We start from the raw sequence: 13,390 nt of genomic DNA on the forward strand, positions 1-13,390 counted from the left end.
TCAGGCCATTGTCTCAGGGTTCTGTGCTCAGGTCATGATCAGTTCTGGGACTGAGCCCCGAGTCAGGCTCACTGCTCAGAAGGAAATCTGTTTTTCCCTCTTCCTCTGCCCCTACTGCCCCCTGCCAACTTGTGCTCACACACTCTCTCTCTCAAATAAATAAAATCTTAAAAAAAAAAAAAAAAATGACCCTCACTCATTTCTCCTACAAAGAGGAAAAAATTCTTTTCCCTCTCCATGGCAATATTTTTTATTCCCCTTTCACAGGGACACCTGTCAGATCAGTCAGATTTCTTCCTTCCAGTGAACCAGCCAACCCTTTTACCTATGACACCTTCCATAATGCACAATGGGCAAGAGCCATTTTTCCCTTCACTGCCACACCTTAATAATAAGGCAGAATACATATATAAGAAAAAGATACAGAACTATATACTGTTTATAAGTATAAAATTACATTTCCAGACATGATGGGGGAAAGAGAATATATTAACAGAGCAATATTCTCTGAAAGTAACAATTTGGAGAAATTTGTAGAAGAAAATCATGTTTATATGGGTGTTAAGTTAGAAACTCTTCTGCATTGTAAGAAGACACGAAGGAAATACACCAAAACGATCTCACCAGTGTGGGAAGTGGGATTATGGGTGAGTGGTACTTTTTTTCCTCACTCTTCTGTATTTTCTATATAAGCATGTTTTGTTTCTATAAAGGAAGAGAGCTTTACTGAGAAAAAGAGAGAAGGAAAGAGAAAAAGCAAGCAAGCTAGTTATCTTCTCCCACCTCTGCACATTACCTACCTTATAGCAACCATATGCAAATGCATAACAACTCATAATTAAATGAGATTAGATACTCAATATAATTCCAATAGGCAAAACTAGGTACTCATATTTACAGGCAATTTAGGAAAGAACAAGAGCAAAAACACAGTTATAATGAGATATACCCATGCTCTAGTAATAAAATGGATTTTTTTTATCACTGAGCTAAGATCATGAGTTGATCATGAGTTAATGTGGTAGGAGCTAGAACCACAGTGGAGAAACATCTCAAAGCAGAAAAAGAAGGAGAAATAACTGGTCTTCTCCCCTTTTCCTGCCCTCCAATCTTCTACCAGTGCCTCCCACTGGCCAAGCCCACCCAGAAGCCTGCTGGTAAGAGAGCCTAGGATTCACCTCCTGCAATAGAGAACAACAGAGAAGGGCAGGAAATCTCAAACCCAGCTTCATGATATTAATTACTAAATGATGAAGCTATCACTGTATTTATATATAACTCTAGTAATTTGAAATATAAATGATTTTATATAAAAATCTCATTTTCACAAGGCAGAAAAAATTTACGCAAAGGTACATACACATGCATGCACATTCCTAATCAGCTGAATAAGCAAGACTGTAATATTAAATCTATATTGGGCATAAAGGCAAACTATTCAAAATGAGTAGTTAACTTAAGAGCCACAAAGGTAGATGTGAAATTGTTACAGAAAATCAACAATAATATCACCAAATAAGCATTCACAAAGGACATCAAAATGCAATCAGCACAGAATATACGATTATCAAAATGGCCCCAGAACGTCCCTTTCTTCAAAGAACAAAAAATCCCAATACAACATATGTGAAGGGAAAGGAAGCCTAGATCAAAATCTTCTTTATGTACAAAGCTAGGAAAAAGCATGTAAAAATAACTCAGGGGGAAAAAATGGTAACTTTTTGCCACTCTTCACTTTCTTCCTTTGAGAGACTCAAATATTATTTATTCTATTTTTTTATTATTTGTATTCAGAATTTGAGGGAGGGCACAACAGCTTTAGATTAAGGTTATAAATAATGTTTTTTCATAATGATAATGAAAAATAACACTTCTGCTTAAATATAGTAGTAAAGGGAAAAATATTTGGTCTCTTAAATAGGAAAAAAAAATCACAGGAGCTATCTCTACGTTGGTAGAACTGTATACATATACAGATAATCACCGACTTGAGATGGTTTTACGTAACGATTTTTTGACTTTACAATGGTACAAAGCAATGCACATTCAATAGGAACTATACTCTTAAGTTTTGAATTTTGACTTTTTCCTGCGCTTGCGATATACAGTACCATACTTTCTAGCGATGCCGGGCAGCAGCAGTGAGCCACAGCTCGTAGCCAACAACGGGACCGTGTGGAAAAGCAATGATTCTGCACCCATACAACCATTCCGTATTTCACTTTCAGTAAAATGCCATACAATAAATCCACTTAGATATCCAACACTTTATTATAAAAAAGGCTTTGTGGTAAATAATTTTGCCCAACTGTAGGCTAATGTAAGTATTCTGAGCATGTTTAAGATAGACTAGGCTAAGCTATAACATTTAGTAGGTTAGAAGTATCAAATGCATTTTCAACAAAAATGCATTTTCAACTTAAAGTATTTTCAACATACAATTGGCTTATCAGGACGTCACCCCATCATAAGCCAAGGATGATTTATACAGATACATATGCATTATCATATACATAACTGAAAAATCAAGATTTGAATATGAAATCCATTCTGTCAAGAAAGGCAAATGGGACTGCCAGTGTCCATACTCAACCACAGTTTCACCATAAGACACACATGGAACAAATCTCTGAAGTGAAACATGTTTATAGAAGCTATTAAATTTTAATTGATTTAAGTATTATTCCCTTTCTTACAAAGGAACAAAAGATAATAAGGGGAAAAGTAATAATAATTATCCCAATACTACAGAAAAGCTAAATCTGTTTAATCTATCATATATTATGTTGAACAATATCACTAAAATGATATAGGAAAATCTAAAAACAGTATACTATTACCTTTATAAGGACTTTATTCAGGTAAATTATTGCTAGTCTTCAGTGCTGCTAGGAAATGATACTTTATGTTTCTACACTTGAGTTTTGTACACCAGATCTACTAATAAAAATTTGCATGTAATATTTAAATATGTATTATAGCTCTTTCTGAAATAAGGCAGGGTATGAACAAATGAATAGCAGAAGGGAAGAAAGAACCACAAATGTGGGAGACACTTCACTGGGAAACTTCTATTAAAGAAAAAACAGCAAGATTCTAGACTATCCATGATACTCCAGTTGAGATCTGTTAAGAATCATTACTCTTCCAATTTTATGTTTTATGTACTTTCTCCCTGAGTGTTTCCTAAGTTAAAAAAATTTTTGAAAAGCTATCTAATAAATTGTTTCAGTAAAAGTAATATCCAGATCACTTAATGCCTTAAGTACCACAATATTTGGAATGTACAATTGACCCTTAACACAGGATTAAAGGACACTGACCGCTTGCACACTTAAAAATGGAGTATAACTTCTGACACCCCAAAAATTTAACCACTAATAGCCTACTACTGACCAGAAGCTTTAACGATAACATAAATTGTCAATTAACACACATTTTGCATGTTATATGTGTTATATACTGTATTCTTACAATAAAGGAAGCTAGGGGAAAATACATTATAAAGGAAATCACAGGGAAGAGAAGATATATTTACAGTACCGTACTGTATTCAAGAAAATGCACATATAAGTGGATCTGCACAGGTCAAACCTGTGTTGTCAACAGTGGTTTTCAGTTTAATAATTAACAACAAAATACCCAGTTTGAGTCAGTTCCACAGTTCAAAAGATTTTAGGCTTAACCTTATAAAACTGCCAATTTTGAGCTTGTTTAACCTATAAAACTAACAATTTCCTATGGCTCACCTAATACATAGCTCAGAACTCTCAGCAGTATGTTAATTATCTTCAATAATTAATGCCACTTGATTCATGCCAGAGAATTCCCACAATCTTCAGCCAGAAAAGGATGCACCATGGAATGCGGTAGGCTTGGAGTTGCTTATTGAAGAGTTCTCAATATATCTGGCAGGAATTCAAAACCTGGGCTTTGCATAATAATCAATGGTTGCATTTGTGATTATTCAGAAAGCAAAACTAAACAAAACATTCAGTTTTTGAAGACTGGGACATGATAAACATTTTCAGTTTCTCTGAGTTATAAGTAAAATTCACCCAACAGTCAAAAATGCGTTGTTAAATATCATGCAGTAACAAGAGAGCTAGACATTCATTTATAGAACATTTGCAAAGACTTCTTATTTCTTTTATTCAAACTGCAGTTTTTTTTACAGCCCAATGGGTAAAAAGAACCAGTCTAAGTACCAAACAGAGTGGACAACTATTAATAAAGGAGCAATAAACAAAATACACACCTCCTCCAAAATTTACCTCTTCCTCAAGATTATTCAGGAAGAAATAATCCAGCTGTTTTAATCAATCCTCGTTCCTCTTTAGAAAGTAGGCAACAGACGGGGGAAATAGTCCAATACAAAGGGTACCTTTGAAAAATCTAAGAAAAATGTACCAATGGTCTCACTTTTATCTTAAAAAAAAGGAGAGAAGAGAAAAAAAAAAAGAGAGAGAGAATAGAAAAATAAAAGGAAAAAGAAAAGAAAGAAGAAAATTCATATTAACATCTAACAAATGAGATAATAAAGCAGGAAAATTCAGTGGTTCTACTTGTCCAGAGAATGACAATTTCATTCATTCAAAAACATATTTACTAAGAATTTATCATGCCAGACACAGGGGATGAAACAGTAAACAGAAGTGATAAAGTCCCTGTACTCAAGTAGCTTATAATCTAATGGAAAAGAAAGATAATAATGACACAGATTACATTTACTATGGAGAAAATGAAAGACAGTAAAAAAGGCGGAGAGGATGGCCGGGCTTTCTTCTAAGAGGGTGAGTAAAGGCAGAACTTTACTGGAACATTTGAAGAGACCAGAAGGCAGGAGCCGGGCAAGCTTTGCGGATCACCTAGGGAAGGCACTTTCCAGGAGAAAAGAACACAATACAAATACAAAGGCCCTGAAGTGAGAGAATATTTGGCATATTTGAGAAAGAGTGAGGAGGCCACGTGACTGGAGCAAAATGATTTACAACAAATGCAAGGATTCTGAACTTGAGTGACTGGAACGAAGTTAGTATTATTAACATAAACCGTCGAGTTAAAAGGAAGAAACTCATTTCTGGGAGAAGGAAAGCTGAGATTTAGTGAACCTCTATAGGTCACAGTTTCTACAGGACCTTCCAGTGGGGAATGAATTTTTACAGAGCTAGAGATATGGACATGGAAGTCGTCGGTAGAGAGATGATGGTCCAATCTGCAGGTACAGTAAAGAAGTGGAAGAAACAAGCATACCCCAGAGGTATGCCTCCATTTAGCAGCTGGGAAGAAGAGAGGCAGGGGAAAAGAGCCAGCCAACCCTTACAGGAACACTGTGGCTGTGATTACATGTGTGTGAGAGAGAAAGTATGTGGCTATGGGAGAGAGCACACGTGTATGCACATGAGCCAAGCACACACATGTGTGTTTAAGAGAAACGGAAAGGGGAAGGCATGTGTGGAGGCACACACACGTTAATAACATTGAGCATTAACATCTTCCTTCGTAAAATTTTTGATATTTTGGAAATTCAACATTTGTAACTTGTTTTAATTTTCAGAACTCTAGTTGTTAGCATCGAAGAGCATTTTCACCAAGGGCCACTGATTTTATTTTATCAGTAACAACTTCTTTACTAGATACAATATGACCTGCTTTAGCCATAAGCCTTGAACATGCTAATTTTAATGGGAAAAAAAAAAACCCTCAAGTGAGAAACTGTTCCAAAAACAAAACAAAACAAAACAAAAAACCCTTGAGAATTAACAGGATCCATCCTGAGAATACTGATATAATCAATACTAAAAATAAAATACACAATAAAACATTAAGGAGTATGATGTAAAGTGATTAAAATATTCAGAACTGGTTAAAGATTCTCTCTTCAGGTTTTTTATCTTATCTGTTTAAGATCCTAACTTTTTTCACTAAATGATTTCACTGCTAAATAACTGCAAATAAATATTTCACTTAATAATTAAGAAAAACTATAGTTTTTTATTAGATTTTTTATAATGCTTATATTATATTTAGTTATACATTTATGAAGAGTAATAAATAAACCATAAATCACAAAAAGATAGGGTGCTACTGGAGGGTTTATTGCTTAAATTTTAAAGTGATTTAGAACAGATCAATTATCAGTAAGGAAAATGAACCAGTAATCAAAAACCTCCCAACAAACAAAAATTCAGGATCAGACAGCTTCACTACTGCATTCTACCAAACATTTAAGGACGAATTAATACCAACCCTTCTTAAATTATTCCAAAATATAAGACAGAACACTCTCATACTGATTATAAAAGGCCAGCATTATCTTGATATCAAAAGCAGACAAGGACACTACAAGAAAAGTAAATTACAAGGGGCACCTGAATGGCTCAGTCGGTTAAGCAACGTTTCAGCTCAGGTCATGATCTCAGGTCATGATCTCAGGCCCTGCTCCTCACTCAGTGTGAGTTCACTTGAGATTCTCTCTCACCTTCTCCCTTTGCCCTCCCCCACCCACACACACACACTCTAAGTAAATAAATACATACTTAAAAAGTAATTTATGGGGGCGCCTGGGTGGCTCAGTGGGTTAAGCCTCTGCCTTCAGCTCAGGTCATGATCCCAGGGTCCTGGGATCGAGCCCTACATCGGGCTCTCTGCTCCGAGGGGAGCTTGCTTCCTCCTCTCTCTCTCTCTGCCTGCCTCTCTGCCTACTTGTGATCTCTGTCAAATAAATAAATAAATTATTTTTTTAAAAAAAAAGTAATTTATGGAACAACATCCCTGGTGAACATAGAAGCAAAATCCTCAACAAAATAATAAGCAAACTGAATCCAACAGTACATTAGAAGGATCCTACACCATGGTCAAGTGTGATTCGTACAGGGATCAAAGGATGGTTCAGTATCCACAAATCAATCAATGTCCATACCACATTAATAAAATGAAGGATAAAAATCATATCAGTATCTCATTAGGTGCAGAAAAAGCATCTGACAAAATTCAACATCCGTTTATGAGAAAAACTCTCAATCTAGATGATATACAGGAAATGTACCTCAACATAAGGGCCCTATATGACAAGCCCACAGCTAATATCATACTCAATGATGAAAAGCTAAAAGCTCTTCTTCTAAGATCAGGAACAAGACAAGGATGCCCACTCTCATCATGTCTATTCAGAATAGTACTGGAAATCCTACGGGGAGCAATTAAGCAAGAAAAAGAAATAAAAGGCCTACAAATCAGAAAGGAAGAAGTAAAACTGTAACTATTTCTAGACGACATATTATATACAAAACCCTAAAGACTCCAACAAAATATTGTCAGAACTGGGGCAGCTGGGTGGCTCAGTCATTAAGCGTCTGACTTCAGCTTGGGTCATGATCCCAGAGTCCTGGGATCGAGCCCCACATCAAGCCCCACATCGAGCTCCTCATCGAGACTGGCATCAGGCTCCCTGCTCGAGGGAAGGCCTGCTTCTCCTTCTCCCACTCCCTGCTTGTGTTTCCTCTCTCGCTGTCTCTCTCTCTGTCAAATAAAGTCTTAAAAAAAAAAAAAAAACCACTGTCAGAACTAATAAACAAATTCAGAAAAGCTTTAGAATACAAAATCATTACAAGAGTTGTGTTTACACACACTCACACTGAGCCGGAGTACTGAGTATTTTTTCCATGGGATGCTAGTACCTCTAGGGATTCATTGATCTGACAGAGGGTGTGGGGCTTGTCTTTGCTGAGATTATTTTCCATCTCTGCAGAGAAGTTAACTTGCAGAAAACGAATAGTACAAATAATTCCTGTCCACAGAAATGCAAATTGTGTCTAGTGGAACTAAAGAGTTTTGCCAGCTTTTGCATCCATTTGCATCTATTTTAGCTTGATTAATCTCTAACAGTAAGGCACTCTGAATTCTCCTTTGAACCAAATCTCCTTCGAATCGAGTTGTAACACTTGACTGGTTCCTTCATTAGTTAATGAGTTAAATATCCTCGGCATGTGTTCATTTTATATTTGTATGAGAGTCATGATTATATCCTCTTAAACTTTATCCTTCAATAAAATGAATACAAGATTATCTTTATCCTTTCTCAAAAACTCACAATATAGTAAAAGGAAACAGAAACATCCATAATTAACTAGAATGAGATGAAGTATTAAGACCTGGATATGAACAACATACTATAAGAAGTAAAATCGAAACATTTGGTTCTATTTTTATTTTTATTTTATTTTATCTTTCTACCTGAAAGGTTTCAGAAAGCCTTACATCTTAAGTTACAATTATATAAGGCAGGGGCCAAAACTTGGGCCAACCCAGCCCAATGCTTGTTTTTATATAGTCCATAAACTAACATTTTTAAATGTATGGGGGAACAAGCAAACAAAAAAAGAAGGATGATTATCTAATGACATGTGAAAATTACATAAAATTCAAATATGTGTCCATAAATAAAGTTTTATTGGAACACAGCCATGCCCATTTCTATATTATCTATGGCTACTTTCACGTTACAGTGACAGAGCTGAGCAGCTGTGAGAGAGACCTTATGAGACACCAATTCATACTGCTCAGCACACCATGCACCATACTATGAAGCTAGAACTCAGCAGCATTCCAAGTTCCCCATGTATCACCATACCATGTGCTTAAAATCACTAATTTGTACACAACATATAAAAAATAAGCCAAGAAGAGATAAGTGGACTACCAATGTCATGCTTTTAAGACACAGGAGAATGTGGGTTTCGTTATCAAATAAGATGGCAAAAAACTGTGTTTATTATGTGCTGACACCACAGCTGTGCTGAAAGAAAGGCTATAGATCAAACATCACCAAACTATGCACTCATCACAATATTCTCAACTCACAGGAAAACAACAATCTGAAAAGTGAGAAAACTCTAAAACGGAGTAAGTGAGTAAAGCATCATACAAAAATAAAATTTCTTCACAAAAATAAAAACAAGGCTGCATCCAGAGTAAATTCCCAAGTAGATCACTTGTCAGCAGAGCAAGGAAAGCCACTGGCTAATGGTGAATCAATTAAATCATGTTTGACTGCAGCAAAGAAATCCAGAGAAAACAAACTGATTTAAGCCTAATAGTCTTTCAGTAAGTACAGGCTTGAATACACTTGAGGGCATTGAGAGCAAAATCAAGAGTCAATTTGAAAATAAGGCAAAATGATTTCAAGTGGTTTCCCTTAACTCTTGATGAGTCAACAAACGTAACCAATACTGTGAAGATGCTAAGGAGTCAATGTGACTTTAAAGTGGCTGAAGAATTAGCCCCATGCACAGTCTGCCTAGGACAACTACAGCTGACAATGTTCTGAAATAAATTCAACATTCATTCAGTCCAAGTGGAATCTACTAAGATACTTCATGCCAATTTTGGTAAAAAATATGGGTGAAACAGAAAAAGTTCAGTTGGACCTGTTTTCAATCTCTGTTAATGAATACTAAATGGTTTTCATAATTAAGTTTTCACTGCATATTTGATACTATTTCTCAATGAATCTAACCTAATATTGCAAAGCAAAACATAGCTTATGAGAAACACTGTGATCAATGTTAGAATCACAATCACGAGCTGTCATACATATTTTCCAAGCTACCAAATGCTAAAGCAAGAAGAGAGATCTCCATTACCACAAAAATTTTCAGTGAACATATTTTCTGAACTCAAACTACAGTTCCAGCAAGGCTTTTCGGATCATCGGTACAAAGAAAATGTCCACACTGCAAAATCCATTTAACTTTGCAATTGAGGAGCTTCAACCTCACCTTTAACAGGATGTTTGTAATATAATGTTATACTAAAAGGTCAATATCAAGAGAAGAATCTAATAGAATTCTATAAATGCTTTCCAAGAGACAAATATGCTCAATTAAAATCACAAGCTCATGAACTGGTTGGGATACGTATTTGGCAATACATGAGTGAAAAGGCATTTTCAAAAATCAAATATGTAAAATCTCATTACAGATCATCAGTGACATGAATATTTGCATTCAAATTTTGGTGGTTAAGAAACACTAACTTTACTACAATTTAGTAAAATGTTATTCTTCACAAAAGGAATTTCACCATTCTTATTAACAGACCCAAACCACAAAAAGTTGTAACAGATTAAATGTGTATCTCAAACCATCATGTGGAAAACTAAACTGCATAGGATTTTTCTACCCAATCCCCAATAAAAAGTGCTTTTCCAGCATTTCAGTAAATGTAACTCCATTCTTCAGATTGATCAAGCCAAAAAACGTAGTCATCTTTAACATCTCTCTAGCTCACTCTCTAACATCCCATTAATCTGCAAAAACAGGAGGTTTTATCTGCAGAACTCTCTCTCTAGAATCTAACCATTTTTCACCACATCTACCATTCCAGTTCAAGCTACTGTTACTGTTCACCTATAATAATAACCTTCTAACTGGTCTTATTTCTTCTTTTGCCTCCCTTTTCAGCCTATTCACAGAAATCAGAGACTTCCTTTAAAATTTTAAGACAGATCATGTCACTTGTCAGCCAAAAATCCTTCAATGGTTTCCCATCTCACTCAGCAAAGAAACCAAAGTCTTTATAAAGTACCACAGGAAACTACATGATCTGCTCTCCATCCACCCAAACCACTCTCTGGCCTCATCTCCTTCTACTTTCCCTTGGCTTGTTCAATTTCAGCCACATGTCCTACTTGCGTTTCCTCCAGCTTACTTTTTATTCCTATGTGATAGCCTTTAACTTGTCCTTCCAATGCCTAAAATGATGTTTCCAGATAAGCACACTACTCGCTCCCTCACATCCTTTGCTCAAATTTTACCTTCTCCCAGAGGCCTTCTGTGGCCTCTATTATAAAGCTACCAACCATCCTTTCCCATGCTATCCTACCACTCTGTAACTCCACTACTCTGCATTAATTTTCTACAATAGCACCTACCATCATTTGACATACTATATACTTAATTATTTCCATCTCCTCTTAAACCATTAAAATATAAGCTGCACGAAGGCAGGAAGCTGGTATGTTTTGTTCAGGGCTCTGCCCACAAAGTTTAAACATTGCTTAGAATAGGTTATTTGCTCAATAGCTACTTTCTGAATAAAATAAGAAAACAACACTAAAAAAGTTCATAAGGATTCATCAGTTCCTTCTCCTTATAGAAGTAAACTATACACACATATATATGCATAAAACTGATTTACCATCGTGCTAAGTGTTTCTTCCCAATCAGGCCGCTCTCGAGGGTGAACATTTCTATGTAGTTCTGGGACAAAATCATCCTCTTCAGAATGTACCGAAGACTTCATCTTCCTAGAGATAAAAACATGAGAGACTATGGTAAGAAGTCCCAATTGTATGAAAACCTTCCAGTAATTATAATTCAAAAAATAGAAAATTATGTCAGATTTGAAGTTTAATTAAGAGCTTTAGTAGTTAGTACTGATTCCTCATTTGTACTCTGGCCTTCAATATCTTTCCTAATGTACCCAATACCCGCTTTTATTCCAAAAGATAAATGTAAAGTTAATAATTTTGTAGTTCTCATGGTCTGTGGTAATTATTATATAAGACTGATTTTATCTGTTTAACACAGTAGGAACCTGGAAAAGATTTGCAACAGCCACCAATATTAATGGAACTGTGCTAAGCATTAGTAAAATTCCAGGATTAATAAAATTCTAGGAATATAGCAGTGTATTGATTAGTAAAATTCTAGGAATATTGCCTAAGAAATTCTAGGAATATATATATATATATATAAAATCTCGAGATTCCTAAGAATTCCTAAGAAATTCTAGGAATATATATATATATATATAATCTCAAGATCAACAATGAAGGCTAAACAAAACATATGAAACAACTTTTCTAAAGGCACAGGAAAGGAATCAATACAAGTAGGAGTTCTGGGGCTACATTCTCTGAGAGCCTATGAAGCAAATTCCACATTTAAATATTACTTTTGTATAAGAGATTTTCTAAATCAATAATGAAAATAAAGCCCAAGCATAATATTGTAGGCTTACTGGACTAAGCTGGCAGAGGTTGTAAGCTGCAGTTGCCAAAGCAGATGGGGCCTCAGGGTGACAAATGACCCCTAAAAAGACGTGTAGAGAAAGAACCCATAAATCTACATGGAAATTCCCCTGAAACCATTAACTAATACCAAAGCCTACAAGTATGCAGGACAAGATGCTGAGAATCTATCCAAAAACAGCTGATAGGCAACTAAAGAGCCAACAGGACATTTCTGCAGCCCAGTCATGCTGTAGAGATGGAGGCTGGCAAGCAAGCACTGTCAAGATGGAGGAGCATTGAAAAAAGAAAAGAAACCCTGGGCTCTTGAGACTCCAGAAAAGCCATGCCTTAGGAGTAAGGTCAAACTAGCAATATATGAACTCTAATAAATCCAAAAACCAAGATTTTATAGCATTAGAACTGCCAGTTAAAAAAAAAATAATAACTCTCTTCAGAGGAAAGTAACATTCTACAGACCCTCTGCAAATATTTTACCCAATCTAGTATCCAATAAACATTACAGGGCATGCTTTAAAAAAAATTAAAAATAAATTTTAATTAACATAAACAAATCAGCAAAAATTGGGGGAAAGTCAAAACAGAGACTCACATTTGTTTCAGACTTTAAAATTATCAGAAAGGGACTTTAAAATGCTTATGATGGAGTTCTGCCTTCTGCTTATGATGTAGTGAAAGCTGTAAAAAGCACTGCTTCCAGCCAAACAAGACAAAAAGAAAGATAACCTAAGAAATCATAACTTTTCTCGGGTATATCAGAAAACTGAGGCAACCAGCTAGTCTAAACACTAAAGATAGGACTCTCCACGATGAGCTGGTTCGCAAGCAATTATTGCTTAGAGCAAAGCAGGAAAGAAGACAGAAGCTAGTAAGAAGAAATCAGTTAAATTCTCACCAAGTTTTATCAAGTTTTAAATCAAAACTAAAAACATTTATGATTAATATGTTCAATAACATTTTTTAAAACTAGATGAAAAGATTAAGAATTTTAAGAGACAAATGGAATCTGAAAAACAATCAAATGCCCATCCTAAAATTGAAAATGCAGCATCTGAAATTAAGAAGTCACTGGATGGGTTTAACAGAACAACTGACATGGCTAAAGAGAGAATTAGTGAACTAGAAGACAGCTCAGTAGAAAATATCCACCTTGGCACACACAAAGAAAAAAGAGAAATACACAAAACAACACAAAACATGAGACTTGACTAAGAAGGTCTCAAATATGTCTAAATTAGAAAATCAGAGACAAGGGAGATGATGAAAAAGAAAACAAGACAACAGCAATCTTTGAAAAATAATGGCTAAAAAGTTTTCAAAACTTTCAGAAGTCATCAAGTAGAGATTCAAAAAGTC

The 13,390-nt window shown here is 35.4% G+C and overlaps 1 protein-coding gene across 4 annotated transcripts in view; it reads right to left on the reverse strand.

Annotated features, from left to right (window-relative positions):
• Nucleotides 1-13,390, reverse strand: part of ARHGAP32 (Rho GTPase activating protein 32) — a 281,739-nt gene that overhangs the window by 164,663 nt on the left and 103,686 nt on the right. For 3 of the 4 annotated variants that reach the window (XM_032868916.1, XM_032868914.1, XM_032868913.1), the window contains exon 2: nt 11,200-11,308. In XM_032868916.1, coding sequence (XP_032724807.1) covers nt 11,200-11,304 — 105 coding nt within the window. In that variant the 5' untranslated portion in view covers nt 11,305-11,308. Of the gene's footprint in view, nt 1-11,199; nt 11,309-12,024; nt 12,087-13,390 lie in introns of those variants that run through there. The other variant, XM_032868915.1, reaches the window with a different exon arrangement.

This window comes from Lontra canadensis, unplaced genomic scaffold (assembly GCF_010015895.1).
Source record: "Lontra canadensis isolate GAN:19392208 unplaced genomic scaffold, GSC_riverotter_1.0 scaffold36, whole genome shotgun sequence".
Lineage (NCBI taxonomy): Eukaryota > Metazoa > Chordata > Mammalia > Carnivora > Mustelidae > Lontra > Lontra canadensis.